The following is a 20055-nucleotide window of genomic DNA, read 5'->3' as shown; positions in this document are numbered from 1 at the left end:
TGCTCTCTATAACTTCAACGCAAACTTGCGGTGAGAGCGCAAGCCTCACAAGCTAAGCGCGCGCGCACGAGTGACCACGCCCAAGCGGCGCACGCTCATCTCAACGCGTGGGGCGACGACGTTTAAAGCGCGCCCTTAGATCCCTTCGCGCCATCTCGCTAGTGATAACGAAAACACGCTGATGTACCCCCGATCTCCGAGTACGGCCCCCGGCAAATGGTGTATATAAATAGCACACCGTTGGTACGACGAAGAACGTGCCGTTTCGCGCTGCGAGCTGGGGATCGAGGGTTCGTAAGTTCGACTCCCGGTGACAGAACTTTTTCTTCTTTTTCTTTGCCATATGTTAGTCTTTATATTTTACAACGTCATATCCGTGACGGAAATGCTTCGGTGGAGCCGTGGTAGACCCCGGCATAAAACACTTTCGTGTTAAAAAACTATCGATGCTATCGACAGTCATTTACCGTTAGTTTTGCATCATTACGATCAGGTCGTCCGTTAGAGTGACTACTGGTGAATGCCCGAATGCTGTGCGAAGTCAGTGCACGTTAAAGAACGGGAGAGGTTCTTTGCAGTACGTTCCACATGGGTCTCCTTTGCGCATGCGTGGCCACGCCTGGCAACCATGGGCAGCGCGCGCTGGCACCTAAAGTCCCTAGATTTTTCCCTGTTCTTTCGACTTTTTTTTTTATTGGCGCCAGTATGCCCTACGGCATAAGTTAAATAAAAGGAAAGAGTTCAGATTCGCTGATAAAGGCCAGGAGCGGTCGATGCAACGGCCCGTGCGTCCAGCGCGTTAAGTCGGGTGGTCGATCGGGGCGGTAGTCAAGGCCTCGTAGGTGGCGGGTGTTTCGTTGGCACCCGCCTGCCCGCCTACGCAAACGCCTGGCCTTGGAAAATATGGGCAGCGCGCGCCAGCAGACGCCGCACGCCGACGGTTATGAGGACCCAACTAAAAATGTCGCTCTACAATAGCCGAAAGCAAGCTTAGAAGAATAGGAAAAAAAAATCACAGCATATCCACGGAGTGAATGATGATGAGTGGGCGAAGCTGCGGAGGTTCATCGATAAACCGTGAATCTTCCGTGAATTCTGCCCAGTAAATCATCACCGACGTGAGATCAGGCGCGTTTATACTAAAGGTTCGATGAGTTATGACGACTTGCAGCTCACTTTAATTTTACATGTACGCTGTGAATTTTCATTGTTTAGAAAACCATTGCTTTAGAAAACATCTGGCGTCTTTCGTTAAGCAGCTGGCGCCTTTTCGTTTTGCTTTAGAAACATCTGGCGTTCTTTCGTTTTGCTTTTACAGAACATCTGGCGTCTTTCGTTGGTTTATTTCATCAATCAACGGCGTTTTGAACAAAATTTTTATTGTTTAATCACGCACAGGAGAAATCTCACCAGGCACTACCTTGGAGGTAAAGAATGGCTGCTAATGGGAATGAGAGACAGAAGAAGTCGGCTTTTAGCTAACGCTGCGAATTTTTTATTGTTCAACAACGCACAGGAAAAATCTCCCACCGGCACCACCTTGGAGGTCAAAGCGTAAGACTGGTTACTCACTACGACTACGACTACGAGGGACGAACGGGTGCCGCCTTAAGGAGCTTCGCCCCTAAAAGGGACGAAGGCTCCCACGCGGGCACATTTGAAAGAAGTATTGGGCGTGCAGCTGCTACGATGGGCGATTATATGCGCTGCACGCAGGCATCCGCAGCGGCCCGCGACCCATGCATCTAGCTTCATGAAAATATTAAGGGTCTGTGCTTGTGCTACTCCATTCCATCCAATACAAATGTTACTTCAGTACATTTTGAAGGTGAAAACTTCAGCGCTAATAGGACGGAACACGCGCACTGCGCTAGGGCTCGTCTCATATCTCTTTGTAATTCGTCCTCATTTGTGCTGAAGTTCTTACCTGCTAAGTTATGCAGCAACTAGGCCTATTAACGTTAGCGTTCGAACGGGTTGGTAATTCATCTAGAACATCACCTTGATGGCTTTCACCTTCCAGTCGTCTCTGGCAAATGCATAAGGGACCCTGGTTTTTATTGTACTTCAGTACAGGCCATTTCATTGGGGCATCTTAGCACCTCCGTACGGTAAACGCCATAAGTACGGCGATATCTACCGCACGCAAATGTCAGTCGCTACTAACAAGTCCCGCAGGTGCCTTACATCTTATATATATTCAGGTGCTGTCGCCACTGCAGGCTCCACAATGACCCGCGCCGCAGGAAAAGTGGCACGGAATCTGCTCTCAACAAGTGCTGAGCGTAGTCGCAGCGGCAAAGCGGCACTACCCCTACGCTCAGTATATTCTAGGGACCGTAGTACCGCACAACCACACGCCCAATGCCTGTGCTCGGCCGCGCCAGAGAACATCTGGCCGCGCCGCCGCGCTCGCAAGGCGCGTGTCTCCGTTGCTAGGCGACGGCCACGCATGCGCAAAGGAAACCCATGTGGAACGTACTGCAAAGAACCTCTCCCTTAAAGAACAGCAGATGGTGAAAATTTCCGGAGCCTTCCACTACGGCGTCCCTCATAATCATGTCGTGGTTTTGGGACGTAAAACCCCAGATATTATTATTATTATTATTATTATTATTATTATTATTATTATTATTATTATTATTATTATTATTATTATTATTATTATTATGTTAGAGTGACTACAAGGTCGTCCGTGAGAATTAAGGACTTACACGTGGTCCGTTAGAGGGTTTGTCACGTTTTTTTCTTGTAGGCCGACCGGGAGGTCCCTGCGATGGTCCGCTAGGAGTCGAGTCTGGAGTCTTTGTTGGTTTTGCTGCGAGTTGATGCATCGCAATGGTAATGTTTACAAACGTCGTGAATCCGAAGTCGGAGCAGCGATTGTCATCGCTACATGGAACGGTTACCGCGAAACATTACTGTAGAGGAGGGGTCTCAAACTCGCGGCCCGCGGACCTTTCGCTAGCGGCCCGGCGCGCATATGACTGTTTTCGTCCCATTAAAAAAGAGTATTAATAAGTACAGTCGCCCATTTTTTTAACCTGAACACGCGAGCATCGACCGCCGAGTTAATAGAGTCTTTTAGCAAGTTACGGAAATACGGTACGCAAATACGGTAAGGCAGTACGGTACCGCTCCTCCTTTCCCGGTCGTTGAGCGGCTAAAGCACAACCAGCGGGAAAGGAGGAACGCTACCGTACTGCCTTACCGTATTTGCGTACCGTATTTCCGTAACTTGCTAAAAGACTCTAATAAGTGCCGTACAACGGAGTGCAACAGCGAAATAAACCAGAATACGCGCATGCAATCCGCAACATTCTCCGAAAGCAGGGTCACCAGCCGTCGGGCTCGTGACGTCAGTCTAGAGTGCGCGCCCACTGGTGCAGATTTCTGTGCACCCGCCTTTGAGGAGGAAATGTTGCAGTCTTTTGAAGTTGTATCCTACTAATGCCGAAACGTTGGCTCCAGCGACATTACCTATTCCACGATTTCATTTCTTCATTGTAAGCGTTACGAAGCGAGAGGCCTGATTTTAAAAGGGTCATGAACTGCCACTAAGGCTTGACGAGGAAACACATCCTGCGTAAAGCAGACACTGCTGTGAACAGCTCAGCCAAATCTTGCAGCCTTGCACTGAAAGGAGAGTTTAGAAGCGGAGCGCGAAGTTGCCATTTTGTCAGGCGCACTTTTTTCATACAGAGGCCCGTCCTCACTCTCTTCGGAGCTGCCGGCGCCCGTTGTTTGACGTCGAACAACAGATAGCATGCTATTGGCTGATAGCCGACATAATTCAAGAGCGGCGAGTTTGGATAGGATACGCTTCTTGCCACTGGGTGCCGCCTCGTGGCGGCGTCGCGCTCCATAGTCAGCTAACATTACACAGTGAGCCACTCTCGCGCCCAGGAATCACAACGGGAGAGAGCGATCGCGTTTCATCACGAGAGCTTAAGGTCATGAAGCGGGCTGACTTCACTTCTCTCCCGCGTATCATCCCGCCCTGTGTAGCTTACAGCGCGCTCGTCGGGAAGAGAGAAGAGAGAAAGCGCTGAAAGCGTGTGACAAATCCCCGCAACTCTGCTCGTTCTCGACGGATTCGAGAAATTTTTGCGGCGATCGTTTCGTGCGCCAGTACACTCTGATGCCGCGGTCATTCGACGATTACTTGGAAAAGTAGTGCATGACCCCTTTATTAGCATGCTTATGGCCACGCAGGTTTTGGCGCAGGTTTCTGAAGGCGGCCGAAGGCACCTGATGTTGCATTCCAAGAACCGTTTACTTCCAATCTTTGCTACCGGAAAGCCAAGGAGCAAAGCCAGGCCATTGTGAAAAGCATGTCATCGCTTCTTTTCATTTTTTCTTCCACTGTGAATTATGTTGTCTTTAGGACTCTAGCAACGGCGAATCGGGGAAGCTGCGATGAAACAGTGCCCCTCCCCCCCTCCCTAATTGATTGTACAATGCCAGCTCTTAGGTTAGCAGCTGACATGCCGACAGACGGAACAAAAAAAAAAAAAACTGCCGAAAGGGCTAAGGAATACTATCGCATTTGAAAGAAAGGTTCAGCACTTACTGGCTGCGTGTGTCTTGTATTTTGCGGCGCTCGCATCTGCAAAAAAATGTGAGAGAGATACTAAGACCAGACACAGGGAAGGCTAGCGGAATACATTGAAACGTCAAATTACGAATACTGTTTTGAGGAAGATTTTTTATCACGTGACGTCCAAGCAGGCACCTTGCTTTGCAATCACTTTTTTTTCTTCTCTTGAATCGTGGACAAATTCGTCAGTAAGCACTGACGTACACGGATTGTCAGTCTTATTAGATAGCTTCCGATCGTGCGAAATTTTAATACCGTTCACAGACCACCGGAGGGTTCCGTATTGACTCCGTATAGACACAGAATTTTCATTGCTCGTAGGAAGCCGCCATCATCTTTTGACCGTGCCCATGGGTGTTGCGAGTAAGGTGGTACTAATACCGTCATTAGACGTATTAGTAGCACTTTAGATTAGGGCGTCATTAGATGGCGCCACCATCGCTGATGTGCACGTATACGTCATCAAGTGAACGCCGATGGGGCGAATGAGGAAATCTTACCGTCATCATCGTCATTGAGGTCAGCTGGAAAAGGGAGGGGGAAGGCAAAGGTTGCGTTAGTGTTGCCTCTAACGAGTAGCGTGCAATACTAATTTCATAAAATTCAATTCCACAGCAACGTTATCGTTTTGAAGCGATAAGACGAAACTATATTGATAACATTTATCACCTTGCGCGCACTTCTTAACTAAGAACCAAAGTCAGAGATCGCGATATCGCGTTTCTATAAAGTGCACCTTTTTGACCGCCCGGAGTGGATACATTCGTCAATTATTTACAGTTTACGTAATTTTTTCGATATGTTTGCGAGGATATAATTTCCCATCCTCATATGAGTCATATGTTTTAGTGGCGTATATTAAACAAATCTGATACGCTTTGCATATCTCTGTACATAACTGTGATACTATTTTAATGCTCTCTTGCGGAGTTGAAAACAAAGCACATTGCACGGGCACACCGCGATGCAGCAAGGGTTTGCACCCCCCAAGACAAATTCCTGCGGACTCCAATGGCCCATTGAACTTTTTTTTAAGGGGAGGGGTTTTAAAGAAATAGAAAGTATCGATAGACTGAATACATCTTCCGCTGTCGGGAGATGTAAGCTTGCTTTCATTTAAGTTAAACAGACGAAATTTAGCTCGTTACTCTAAAGAAGAGACAGGAAATCATTTAGAGATAACTACGAACGAATACCTTCCGAACCCCCTTTATTCTACAGCGCATTAATTAACCAATAAGTTTACTCCAGCTGTTGTAAACTCTGTCAAATAGAGAACGCAAATCTCTACCACGTCCTCTGGGCTGCCATCAAACACAGCAATCTTAATAATCTCCAGGTTAAGCATATCGCTACCCATCAGCAGTGGGAGGTCGCGCTGCTCAGCTCCGACCCGGAAACACACGTCTGGGTCACGGAGCGGGCAGAGGCAGCCGCTATGGCCCATGGCCTCCTGGCCGCTTGACCAACAGTGGGCTGTCGCACGCTGAACATCAGCTCCATGTACATGGTGCCAAATAAATGTTTCTCTTCCTCCTCCTCAGTAGGTTTCCTTGTAGCGCGAATAGAAGCCAGGACAATTGTATGTACTTATGGATACACTGGGCACTAACTTTCTGCAATCTGTGCATACCTATGTGCCTACAGTTGTCCTGTCTTTTTTTTTAAGCAGAGTGTAACGTTGGGCGAGTTGGTTGTCCTGTCTTATTTAAACTACAAGGAAACTTACTGAATATGAGCTACCAGCAAGCCCGCGTCGCATTCCTCGATCGTGAACCTTATTTTCAATTCGTTCGGTACCGAACGAAACGATTTCTTTGTTACCACGTATTTACAGATGTGTGCTCGCGAAGATAAATGTTTGCTCCCGTGTGCTCGTCGAGATGCAAGCGAATCTGCGACAAACTTATCGATTCTTACGGGGAAGCCGACTTACTGGCAGAGAGGCTGGAGATGAGAGGTAGTAGGATAATCATGACGATCAGCAGGCACGTGATACAGCAGGCGACGATGGGGATGGCCTCGTCGGGGTAGTCGTCATCGCCGTCTTCATTCCTGGAAATGAGACAGAGAATGAGCAAATCACTCGAGTGATGAGAGCTACGTATAGTAGCCCTCACCAACTCATCGGCTGAAAATTAAGAAAAGAATCCTGCGTTAATGTTTTCGCGTAGGCTTTCGTGTAGTTCCAAATTCCGCGCGGAATCCCGCGCTAATGTCGTTCGTTTGTAGGTCTTGCTGCAGTTATAAATCCTGCACTTAATGCAGCACCACTATCGTGAAACCCTAGGAAGTGCGTAGCGCGGGCAACCTATAGCGATTCCCTCTGCAATTGCGCGCTTGCCTATGCGGTGGCGCCCTCTCTCGCGCAGCGCGGGTATCATCCGGACGATTCAGAAGAGTGCTTCGCGATTTTAGGCAAATTATTGCGATTATTTCTTGGCTATTTCTGTAGTTTATATCACTTTAGAATTTGTTAGCTTATATTGCACTGGTTTTGAGCATTGCTAGCCTTGTTTTAGGCCTGTATAGACCACTGCGTGACCGTGCGACGTGAGACAGCGGATGGCCGACAAGCCGGGCCCCTAAAGTGCTACGCACTTAAAAATGTCAGCTCTGCCCACAAAACCGCGGCGCACCTGCCCTTCACTTATGAAACGCAGTCGTGCTAGCTGGTTAAATTTCCGCTCAAACTGTACTTTGTTCTCGGATAATGTAAACATTACACATATTAAGAGCAAAAGGTTCGTCGTTACTACCTAAAACATTACGTTTAGCTGAGCAGCGATGTATATTTTAACAGAACGTTCAAGCTTCCTATCCAAAACCAGCGACGCAAACGTGTCTGTATGGGAAAGTCAGCTGTCTGAAACCCTCTAGAAGTACATGACGTCACAAAAAAGCAAGCGTGATTGGATGGAGCATTTATGCAAGCTCTCTTTCGGAGGGACAGCCATGATTGTGCGCGGAGCTGGCATTTTTTCTGACGTTGTAACGGAGTATAAGCCTTGGTCAGTTGTGAGCTCAGGCAGAACGCTTTTGTCACGTTTCTTGTATCCCACCCTCGTCGCCATTTATGTAGTAGGCCGTGTAGGGGCCAACTTACGGCGCCGTGCTGACGTCGTCGTCGCTCACGTCCGTCGCATCGGCGTCGCTTGCTGTAGATGCCTCATCCATGGCGCTTGCCATAGATGACTCATCCATGGCGCTTTCTTCTGTGTCTGCAATGCGACGTAGAAAAAGCAAACTATTTTTCTTAGCGTACTTCAAGCCCTGCGATAACACTTGTTTTTACAGCGGAGCGGTTAAGCTTTACGTTAAGCCAGTTACAACCTAATCAAAAATGTCGGATCTGGCATTTTAGGTTGTAACCGAGTATAGGCGGCATTGCCAGCCTACTAAAGAGAAAACGGGCACGCTATAGCTAAGTCTCGGAGTGTTTTGCGAGTTGGAACTTGCCGAGGGGTGTTCAAGAGACCATTCGCAAACGCGTGCAGCAAATTTTCTTTTGTGCGAACACGCCCTGACACGCTCACGCGTCGACGACCCCAAGTCGCTCACCGCCGTAATTTCTAGTCGTAAATCGCGTATACCTGTGACGTCATCATTACATCATCGTGACGTCACATGATGACGTCATCACATGGCATCGTCGCTTGATCAAAGGTGCGCCGATACCGGGGTTCGTGCAACACCACATAATGTGCCAAAAAATTCGGGTGGGTAGGAACAGTGCAGTCGACTGAAACGGCATGGTGATTTAATGCGTGTCTCTCCCACTGGGACTCGTTGTGTCTTGCATGAAGTGTTGTCCCCAATTGTATAGATAGCTTGCACGTGACATCATGGACCCGGCTTCATAACGTATACTGTTTCTCTAACATGGTGGCTAACATGGTGGCATTAAAAAAAAAGGAATCTGCAAGTGACGTAACGATAACGTTAACGCGACATCACAAACCTTGCGTCTTATTCCTTGCGGTGCACAAACATAGCGGTTTCAGTGACGTCCGTGCATTTCATCTATAACTTAATGCGTTACCAAGTGTGCTCAAGACTTTTGCCTTCAAGTGTTAGGGTGCACCATGCTGCATAAAGAGGGAGAGAAATAACCTTATCCCATCTTTAAAGGGAAAGAGGCTGCGAGAAGAAGGCGAGGGAGGTTATCTTACTCGCTGTAGGCCTCCTCCTCAGGATAGCCTCCTGAAGCTTCGGAGTCGCAGCTGCGCATGGCAGCCTACCACAGCTCCCGACTGAGTTCATCATCATCAGCCTGACCACGCCTACTTCAAGGCAAAGGCCTCTCCCATGTTACGCCTATCAACCCGTTCCTGTGCTTGCTGCTGCCACGTTATACCCGCAAACTTCTTAATCTCATATGCGCACCTAACTTTCTGCCTCCTCCTCGCGCGTTTGCCTTCTCTTGGAATCTAGCCAGTTACTGTTAATGAGAAGCGGTTATCTTGCCTACGCGCTACGTGCCCTGCCCATGCCCGTTTCTTCTTGATTTCAACTAAGATGTCGTTAACACCGGTTTGTTCCCTGACTCACTTTGCTCTTCTCTTGTCCCTTGAGGTTACACATATATCATTTTCCTTTCCATGGTTTGCTGCGTCGTCCGACTTCTCCGCCCATCGCTTCTACCGCCCACCCCCTCTGGATTCGCCACTAATCTGGGGATGCACCTCTTCGGATCCCCCAGCAATCATGGATGGTGGTCCGGACACCTCATGAGCCAAGACTCGGGACTTCATCTACTGGCCGTCCAGAGGGCTCGCGAGAGGGCTGGCAGGCTTGGCCTGCTGGTCCCCTCGTGGACCTAGCCGAGACGCTTCGGCGTAGAGAAGTTCGGCGTTTATTGTGGACAAATAAAAGTTATTTTATCTCTCTCTCTCTCTCTCTCTCTCTGCGGACTTCTTAGTAGAAAGCCTTTTCAGGCATGACTTTTTTCGATCTATTAAACAAATTCGCGTGCTTTTGAGAAAAGATCTATCGGGACATACTGGCGAATAGCGGAGAGCCCGTGGCCTACTACAAAGCGGCTCGAGGCTGCGCACCTTCACTCATGATGGCGTCGTTGTTCCGAACTTGTCGGGATCTTGGCCAGCCGTGAACCGTCCTCCATGATGATGATGATGATGATGATCCTCTACTCATGGCTCACACCCACTCTGGGGGATTGGCCAAGAATTGTAGATATGAAGATTTAAAACTACTAAGTTAACACAAAAGACACGCACACATAAAAAGAACTAGTGCAATAATTATTTCTACATTCAGCCCAGACTTCTCAACCTAGGACTAGACGCTTCTTCTTCTGTGACCACGCGCTTGCACGCGTCCGTCGTACTTGTTAATTATGATTATGATCATCATTCAAGATACGACACGCGCACCCACAGGAGGCTCGAATGGCGGGTAATGGTGATGATGATAAAACATTCTTCATGGCGTGTACCCACTAAGAGGGACGGGGAGGGAGTCGGAGGCTTTTGGAATGCACGTTTTCTTCTTAATTGCTTCTTAATTATTTCTTAACTTAGCTTAATCGCTCTACACTTTTACAACGTAATTGCTAATTAAATTTCTCTGTTGTATTTGGTTGTTTCCATATTAGTTTCACGTCTGTTCGGTGTCTTATTCGCTATGCTATGTCTGTTACCTATCATCTGTACTACTCATTCACTGGTTGACAACTGTTGCTGCTTCTTGTGCGTCTTTTAGCCGGAGGTCCCCCTGACAGTTTGCGATGACAGCTGGGGTGCTCTTGCGAAGCGATTACATTGCGATTCTATGGCTTGCTTTATGCCTTTCACCGCCATTAACCTTTTAAAGCGGAGCTGTTGTGCTCGATGTTGGCACTGTCTCGCAGATAGAAAATTATCATAATCATGAACCGGCACGCGCTCTCTTCTTCGTCATTTTTTTCTGCTTCGCTCCCAGAAAACGTGCGTCCATTACTCCGGCATGGGACGCAATAACTCTGACGCGCGATAGTACGAGCACACACACAGAGAGAGAAAGAAAACTCTTGGCGGAAACTCTTCTATCGTCTTTAGACGACATTTGCAGCGAAGCACGCAGATACGCGGCCAATTTTTTGGCGAGAGCAAGCATAGTCATGTATAGTATAGTATAGTATAGTATAGTATAGTATAGTATAGTATAGTATAGTATAGTATAGCAAGGGGTGGAAAAGGGAGAGGCGAGAGGGTAAGAACCTAGCCAAGCCAGTACCAGCTGGGTGCCCGTCAGCTCTCCTCTGACCCAGCCTTGCGCGAGTTAGTGCGAGATGCGGCAATTTTTAAGGCGGTAGCCTTAGATGGCTCATCAAACGCGAAAACTGACCGGTGTCCTGCGTCGGCGGGGTCAACACGCGTGAAGCCAAGAATCATCGCGTGATGTCGCCACCATATGATGTCCCGATATGACGTCATCATGACGAAACAGATCGCAAAAAATGTTTGCCGTCATTATGACGTCACAGTGACGTTACGTGAGATAACGCCACATGATGACGTCATCAGGTGACATCGTAGCTTGGTCAAAGGTGGGCCGATCACGGAGGCAGTGCAAAACCAGGCGAGGTGCCTTCGATCTCGGAGGCAGTGGAAAAACACGTCAGGTGCAGAAAGCTTTCGCAGGGTGGCGGGATAGGATAAGTACATCGACTGAGAAGAAAAAGAAAACATGTCTTTCGCCTTCCAGTCATCCTAGTTGAATGCATAAGGGACCCTGTGAGTGTTTTTTCGATTAGTTAAAAGGCTCGGCACGGAAATTTAGTCTAATGGCGGACGTCTAATGGCGACGAAAGGAATAAGAATCAAGATGTAATCGCTTGAAGATAGCACGCCGCCTTTCGCGTACATGCATCTATTCACATATCTTCCTGTTTGAAAATATGCGTAACAAACTTCGAACTTCTGCTTCAACTGATAATCAACGGGGCAACTTAAGCCAGTCAGAAAGGCAGCGATCTTCCAGATGAATATCAGAGCGCTTAAGTCGCGTATATGCCGGACATCATCATCATCATCATCGTGAGGAGGGTTTTCAGCTAAATGAACTGACGAGGACACAGGAAGGAAGACGACACACCCCTGGGCTAGCAATCGGTGCGTCGTCTTTCGTCCCGTGTTCTTTCGTTTGGCTGGAAACCCTCCTCACGATGTGCAACCAACTAGATCAGGCAAGCACTATTATCATCAGCATCGGTCTATGTCCACTGCAGCGCAACTCCACCTTGTCCTGCGGCAGCCGATTCAGTTTTATGCTTCCGATTTTTTTTTACCTTCCTCGCTCCGCCTGGTCCTTGCCGTCCTTGGCCGCGCTTCCAATTTCTTGATATCCCTTCCAACTTTCCAAATGACCATCTACTATCTGTCCTTTCGTTGACGTGTACTGCCCAGGTCCATTTTCCCCCCTTTCGGTATAACTACTAGGATAACGGTTATGCCACTGTTCGTTCTCCGATCCACTGCGCTGTTTTCGTGGTTATGTCTGCCTCTTTTCGTTCCGTTGCGCGCTGGATGGTCCTTAGCTTCTTTTCGAGTTTATTTTATTAACAGCGAAACTGTTGTAGATCGCCGTAGTTTGTGCGATGTCGCAAAAACCACAGGTGGGCATACGTCCCAGGAAATGGACGAGCCCCACTTCCGAGTACAGCAGGCCCAAGCGTTAGACGAAAACTCTGCTCGGCGGAGTGGAGCACGTGGAACACGTGAGAGAGACAAAGAAAGATAGAAAGGAATAGAAAGTAGAGAGAAAGAGAGAAAGAAAAGAAATACAGAAAGAAGCGGAGAGAGAGAAAGAGATATTTAAAAGAAAACGAAACCTCCCCACCTGACGTGGTGAGTATTCTGTACGTCACTGCCTACGGTATCGGCCACCTTTGACCAAGCCCCACTGTCACGTGATGACGGCATGACGACGACGCAAATTTTGGCTATCTGCGACATGGCGTAGCACACGACATTATCCTGACGTGGTATGCGATCACGTGACCTTTTGGAGCGTTCATGTTGCGGCGCTGCCGATGGTCACTTTTCAGTTTGACGAAGGGTTTCGCCTTAAAACTTTTATGTTTTATGTTAATTACCATTACACGGCGTCACAGTCTTCTCGTCCTTAGTATAGTATATGCCCTTGTGGATGTTTATTGGGACTTACTTCAACCAAGGGAGCAGGCAGGGAGGCTCCCATCCAATCTATGGCAAACCTGCATAAAATCTGCTCACCGCTATGGAGCATCTCGTGACGCCAAGCTTTTAAGAAGAGCCGAATAAATATTTTATGACATTCAATCGCGAATCGGCGCCGTTCACTCAAAAAGCGCAAATGAGAGCGTCCGCTGAACACGTCCAAATTCCCAACACGTTCCCTTCCTTCTCCCCTGTCCACATCCGCAGCAATATGATCGGCGTCCGGGGCGCCCAAACACGCACCAGGACGCACAAATAAAGGTTCAGTGCGCCAGCAACCTAATAATAGTTGGACGGGAAGGCCGGGCCGTATCGTTGCACCATGGCGCTGGAGATGGCGTGCAGCATCTCGTATTTCTTGAAGGCGATCGTGCGGCCGTCGTGCTGGAAGCTCCCCTCCCACATATCGTCGCCGAGGTCGTCAAACACGACACATCGGTCGCCCGGGTAGGCGTTGAGCAACTCATTCATCTGCGAGAATGCAAAAAAAAAAGTGCAGCACTTTGCCTGACTTAACGTCGCGAAGACTGGTTAAACGGCGGATCTGGTGGCGTCATATTGCTATTTCACTGCTTGCCTTTTCTCATAACGTTTGTGGACCGAAGTGAGTAATGGGGCGTGGCCAAGTTCTGTGGAACATACCCGCTAGGCGTGTTATAGATAGATAAATAACTTTATTCAAGACAGAGAGGAGAGCTGGATTGTACCCCGACACCCCTGCCACGTTGAAAGAGTCTTCATTTTTAGTTGACCGGAGGTGAGTAGTCGAGCTTGCCCAACTTCTGTGGCAGATACCAGTTGCACATACCCGCTAGAAGCTGCGCCACGTTTCGCAGGGATTAACCTCGAACTTAAACAGCACCGCTTTTAAAAAGGTATGCTACTCAGTTACTGTACTTGAGATGAGATGAACACGATGCGGGTGTTGTGTAACCATAAAAATTTCCTACGATACTTCCTAGATGAACTGTGGCGCTGCGATCGCTCAGCCACCATGGGAATGATGGGTAGCACATGGCTAGTCTTCGTGCTTGCGGCCTCGAACGCCCTTGTGGCTTTGTCTATTGTTTGTTTCGGCTTCTGTTTCGCACAAAAGAATGGCTCCTTGTCAACTTCGTGAGCTGATTTGAATTGGTGAGCCTAAAAGGGCCAATGCGGTGAAGCAGGACTGCTGAACTTTCGCTGAACTCCGTGAACTTCGTCTTGCGGCAAATCGGCTGAAGGTCAGGCTGAGCCGAAAGAACGAACCTTACGTAGCTTAGGCAAATACATTTACTACCGATCATTCCCATGCTGGCTGGAGCGTCATTCGTTGCAGCTCCCATAGACACTAGCGCCAGATTTCTCTCTATATAGGGTATTAGAAAACTCTATATAACCAACAGTAAGCAACGTTTAGCCAACATGCGCGGATACTAACCATAATTCATTCACCATTCGTTTACGTTAGCCAAATGCTCACCAGCACAAGCAAGCATTTAGACAACACTTTAACAAATAATTTAGGCGACGGTTAGCCCTAGCCGTCGTTTTGATAGCGAGCCTCTATTTCTGCATCTTAACAAAGTTTGCTGTCACATGCCCCTTGCAGGAACGTCTCGCATGACGTCATACCGCTTCCATATAATTAGAACGAGACACGAGGTGTCTGGCGTTGCAGAAGTGTCGCTATTTTGCCAGCGTCAGTGGTCAGTCCGCGTCTCTGGCGGGCCAGTGACCTGCGCCGTGCCGTTTCTCTGATGCCACTGTTTTGCCGGCATCACTACACTGCCAGAGCCAGGCTGGACAGCGACGTGCCCTTCCACCAATGACGTCATGCGAGACATTTCTGCTAAGGTCATGTGACCAGATATGTTAAGGCGTGAGTAGACTCCCCTGCATCCGAAGTTAGTTCACATTAGCGAACACTACACGTCGTATAGCCAACTCATGCCAACATCAGCCGGGGCTTCAGGCGCGCGAGTTGAACCGGTAAACTCCATAAAATCCTATTCGCACGCCATCGAGGTATATATTGACATAAAGTCCCCCCCCCCCCCACACACACACACTTTCTTTTTTGCAGTTTATTCCGATAAACGATGCGGGTTTACCCTTTACCGTCACGTAGTGCTTCCTGAACTTCCCTTTAGCACTGCTGCGTAATCCGTTAACCCTCTTTTGAAGAGTCGTACGTCCCACGACTCTCCAAAAGAAATAACGTGTCCCTTAAAGATACCCCCCCCCCCCCAAAAAAAAAAAAAAAGAAAGGAAGGAAGGAAGAAGTTCGGGGAAAGATGGAAGCTATACGTGGGCATATACGTGGTAAAAAGACTCAAGGGACTCTTTTTCTCTTAGAGTACTTTGCCGAGCATTTGTACAAGTGTGACTTATAGTACATGTGCCGCATATGCAAAGGCCCAGTGACAACTCCACAAGAGGTGCTCACTTTGTAAGCGATCGTGCTGGCGTCATCATAGGCGAAAAACCCTTTGAGGTAGCCCCCGACGCGCAGGCTCCAAAAGTGCGTGTAAGTGGTGTCGTTGAACTCGTACTTGAAGGGATCAGACTGCAGCGGGTATTCCTTCGTGTGGTTGTCGATGGAGGTGAACTGCTAATGCAGCGTAGCAGGCGTCACGTGATGTAGAGAGGGAAAGAAAAAAAAAATACGAAGACATGTCACGTCAGACTTTAGAGGAGACAAACAACAACAAGAACAGAGAAATAAGTACGTAGTAAACATTAAAAGGAGCAGAATCGCGAGTTGGGCTAGTTGGTGGATGTTCATCTTGGAATAACTAATAGCGCAACAGAGTTAAAAATACGGACAGTACAAGAAAACGACACAGCGCTGAACTCGCAGCTAAATTTATTTTCGAAAAAGAAAGAACACATGTAGACAATAATGAGCAATAGTCACCAAAAACTCTACTCATGTGTTGCAAAACAACATAAATTATGTCTTGCCTAATAGATAATTGCACTCTTCATCCAGTACAGTGATTTATGTATGACTTGTACAATTTTTACCTAATCATATAAAAAAAAAAAACACTCCGGCTATTTCACGCGTGCGCTGATCAGCATGTTTGTATCTTATAGTCGTTTTCTTAGGTCGGGCACACAGCTACATGATCTGAAATGGGCTGCCAAATTGAGACGTGACCGCAGCACCCGAAAGAGACAACTCATGCTCTCATAGGCGTCCGTTTAGGCAACGCCCCGGTTGGCCTATATATTCACTGCCGTATCCACTTCTCCGACTTTCGTGTTCTAACTCTGTTGGGCTGTTAGTTAATACACGAGTAATGACTCGTGCAAGCAAAATTCAGAACCCTTCAACTAATGTAAAGATAGAAGCCAGCAAAGCCAGTGGCTGCATAGCCGCACGTTCTGCGGCAGCGGCTTCGCGTCGTTTTCGCGCCCATTCGCGCTTCTGTGAGCGTTAGCGCTCCTTCAATTCCCGCTCTTCTTCCTCCGAGCGAGTCCCACAGCGAGTCCAAAGGGCAACTGCAAGATAACAGCGCATGCGCGATCCCTACGTAACGAGACAAAGCGGCATAGCGATTGGTGGTAAGTGCCGCGACACTTGTGAAAGAGGCATCGGCGGTGGCGAGGGGAATCTGTGGCGAATGAGCAAGGGGCGTCGAAAATTATTCCACGCCTCCTTTTTCTACGAACGCGATCCTCCAGAACCTAGCCACACACGGCTTCTACGTAAAACCAATGAAGTGCTACTTCCACACTACTGCAAGTAAATGTTTAGAAGCTCCAACGTATTGCCGTTTCGCCGACGACGACGGCGTCGTTAAATTTTATCGCGATAGCGTTAAAGAGCTGGTTTCGCAAGAAATTCCGGTGCCGGTGTCGGCGGCGTCGGTGCCTTTGGTTGTGAGCGAAAAATCAGTGTTGTCCGTTAGCGAAAATTCGAGGTAGATGCAAATAAAGATAGGAGCCGGAGGGCGCCCGCACTTTGGCTTTCCTTGCGACACGGTTTGGGTCTCCACCGAAAAGCGAAGGCAGACTAGCGATTGGGAAGGCGATACGAACACGGCCCGATTACGCTATCGCGTTCTACTCTTTTCTGCGCATCTTCGATGTCAAGCTACATCTTTCCAGAGCTACGGCATATTCTAGAGGTACGTATGAACCGTAGCTCGCGTATGCATAAATTCAAGCACGCGTTGTTGAACTCATCGACAAGCTCACCCTGTAACGAGAGTACCGTATGACGCTGTCATCCTTGTCTTCCATCTCGACCCTGAAGTCGATGTTGCGGTACAAGTTCCTCGCGTAGTTTATCGACGAGGAGATGGAGAAGCAGATCCTGTCGCGGTTCAGGAGCTGCTTGTAGTGCGGGAATTCCTTCAACATATCCAACTGCGAGAACAGGTGGGAGACACAGCGAAGAGAGCAGGTTTAGCGCAAACCCGTCAGCAATTGACGCTGACCCCCGCCACATTGGTGTATACCATGGGTTAAAGGGATGCAGGCTGTACGTACTCCAAATTCACAAGAAATGGCCAAACGACGTTGGCGGACCCAACGTTCTACACAAGGGAGCGCTCGTATACGTCTGGGCAACAGTTAACTATTCTTGCAGTTCCTAACGAAAACTATCGAAACGATAGAGCCTGTGACACACCCTACTCAACGACCTCTCGGCCCTTCAAGGCTCTATGTTCTCCTGTTATTCTTCGTTGCTAGGCCCTAAAGACATTTCGTGAAAAAAAAAAAAAGGTTACACAATCCTTTATGCATTCGCATAGAACGACTCGAAGGCGAAAGCCATCTTCTTGGTCTAATTCTCAGTCAATTGTTTTTATCCCTCCATACCCCCCCACCCTCAAAAGCTTTCCACACCTCACGTGGTTTCACAGTGACTCTGGGATCCGCTCACCTTTGACCGAGCAACGATCTCGCGTGATGCACCATTTCTCGCCGTCACATGTATTGGCGATCTTTGACGTTACGCGATGACGTCGTCAGAGGATTCGACGTCATCGCTCAGATAAGGTCACGTGTATTTTTTTAATTTTTTTTTGGACGGAGCTAGACCTAACGAGACCTTTGCAAGACTTCATGGTCTCGCAGTCTCGCGAAGTCTCGCGCTAGTTTCGCCGACGGCAGTGTCAGCATAGGCCACTTAAGGCTTACAACTTTTAAAACGAAATCTCTCGTATTAGTAGATTACCTTTTAACATTACCGAAAGCACCACCTTGCCGCTAGGAGACGCTTGGTGGCGCCAAAAAATGCACCAAAACAAAATACAGCTGGCGACGCTACATTGAGGTCCCTGTATATTAACTTCTCGTGACGTCATAGACGTTGAAGGCTCCTGTTAAAGTCTATGTAAGTTTTTACCGGTACCAGTAAGTTACACTGGCTTTTAAGCAAGTCGCAAGTCAGAGTGCTAGCAAGAAAAGCTTCACGAAATTTCGCTGAAGAGATGGGGCCGCAATATGAAAAAAAAGAAACACTGAAATTTACAACGCCGCATTGCCACTCAGGTGCCGTGATTATGACGTCGCGTTCAAAGAAACGAAAATTTCGACCTTGATTTTCTCTTCTGATAATGAACCTTTGATAGCGATATTAGCGACGATAGGCCTGTCGAAGGATAATCTATTAGTCTAGACCATTTTGATGTGTACGACTTTAGTGTCCCTCTGAAGAAAATTCCTCAAAATGATGTAGCTGGCCTTCCTACCCTCCTCGTGTTACTTTCACCAGGACGCGGTAGCGAATCAATACAAACGACAACAGTGACGCAAACATCTGGGCACAATCACTGACCATTCCTCGAATTCCCGGTAATATTCCGCGTATCGGGTTGGGCGGCGATGCCCAAAGGAACCGGGGGCTGGCTCCCACATACTGCACGGTGTTGGGTTCATCGGTCGTGTTACTCGTACTGAGGCCCACGATGTCGGCGACGCTGCATAAAAGGATCGAGTTAGGTCGTGACATGGCAAGTTAGAGACTCGAACGATGGCTATACTACTCCTCCCCCTACACCAGGGCTTTAAAAAATTTAGGTAAAACGTACCTCCAATGGCTGCCAATGTCACATAATATCATTTCCTGTCTATCGCATCAGCCTGCCCCAGGAAACGGCTTCATTACTTCGTGATGACAATGGATGTGTGGTCGACGCGCCTCGACTACAGTGTACCAATTCCGAGCGGTCATCGCCTTTTGTGATCTCTTTCCGATTACATGGGTGTGCCCCAATCACCTCCCAATGGGCATAGGCGTGCACAGGGTTCTCCGTTAAGGGACCCTGCGCATTAAAAATGACGTGAAAGGTCCGACTGAGTTAATGTATAGGGGGTAGCATTGCCCCCCCCCCCCCCTCTAGATGATATCATCACGGGGGGGGGCTGCCCGGCGCACGCATATGCCAATGGGTACCGAGCAGTGCGAGTCTATAGGCTCCTTATCTACGATCAGAAGCGTCATGTCTTCCGAGCTGAGGAGGTCGCCATGGCCCAAGGACTGGCAGCCACCTAGTGACCAAGGCATCGCGGTGAACCACAGATCAGCACAAGCGTTAATGCGAGAGCATTGGTGGTCCACACAGCCGCTGGGGCAGTTTCTGCTGTTATACATAGAGATATCGACACTGCGAAGCGTACTGTGGCGTCACAGAGGAATGGCTATGCGTGTAATGGACAGCAAGACACGGGCGTCTGTAGCGGCGGTGGGTGATCGCAGCAGGTGGCCTCAGAGCCTGCGTTGGATTTACTTATGACATCTTCATGAAATCGCACCGGTGCGCCGTTTCGTCCAATCATCGTAGCGCCTGGGCGCCTCGGTGCGAACCGGAGCATTTTGTCCACGATGGCATTAAATGGTTGGTGGAAGAGATATCGAGCGAACCACAGCCCCACTATGGCATAGACAGATTACGCGAGGAAGTTGAATGGTAAGTGGAAGAAATACAAAGTGAATCACACACACACAATAAAGCATAGACAGATTACCTGAGGAAGTTCTTGATGTGCCTCTCAGAAATCACAGCGTCTCCTCCCGGCCACACGGCGGCAGTGTGTATGTAGGTCCAGTCAGGCCGTATGATTGGATTATTTGTGCCTTTGAAGATGCTCTCCTGGAAAGATTAAAGAAAACAAATATATGTCAGCGGTTATTAAAAGGTATACGATGTTAGAACATAAAATCACCTTGATGGCCGGCCAGCGCAAGCCAACATTAACCAATAGTTAATCGACATTTGCCGGTGTTGCCGGTAAGCCAGTAAATGCAGTTCGTTT

General features: G+C 48.4%; 2 protein-coding genes across 2 annotated transcripts in view; both read right to left on the bottom strand.

Moving 5' to 3' along the window:
* The window catches only part of LOC119399111 (uncharacterized), a 65006-nt gene extending 55652 nt beyond the window's left edge, over window positions 1-9354 (bottom strand). Inside the window, exons 1-4 of the mRNA XM_049417537.1 lie at window positions 9252-9354; window positions 7707-7821; window positions 6537-6655; window positions 5101-5124 (exon numbers count right to left, since the gene is read on the bottom strand). Of these exons, the coding sequence (XP_049273494.1) occupies window positions 5101-5124; window positions 6537-6655; window positions 7707-7821; window positions 9252-9354 (361 nt within the window). The remainder of the gene's footprint in view (window positions 1-5100; window positions 5125-6536; window positions 6656-7706; window positions 7822-9251) is intronic.
* LOC119399108 (uncharacterized) overlaps window positions 1-20055 on the bottom strand; it is a 61474-nt gene that overhangs the window by 30884 nt on the left and 10535 nt on the right. The window contains exons 8-12 of the mRNA XM_049417536.1: window positions 19768-19892; window positions 18578-18719; window positions 16990-17160; window positions 15230-15394; window positions 13081-13272 (exon numbers count right to left, since the gene is read on the bottom strand). Coding sequence (XP_049273493.1) covers window positions 13081-13272; window positions 15230-15394; window positions 16990-17160; window positions 18578-18719; window positions 19768-19892 — 795 coding nt within the window. The remainder of the gene's footprint in view (window positions 1-13080; window positions 13273-15229; window positions 15395-16989; window positions 17161-18577; window positions 18720-19767; window positions 19893-20055) is intronic.

This window comes from Rhipicephalus sanguineus, chromosome 7 (genome assembly GCF_013339695.2).
Source record: "Rhipicephalus sanguineus isolate Rsan-2018 chromosome 7, BIME_Rsan_1.4, whole genome shotgun sequence".
Lineage (NCBI taxonomy): Eukaryota > Metazoa > Arthropoda > Arachnida > Ixodida > Ixodidae > Rhipicephalus > Rhipicephalus sanguineus.
Note: the sequence above shows the minus strand (reverse complement) of the source record. Positions and strands in the feature narration are given on the sequence as shown.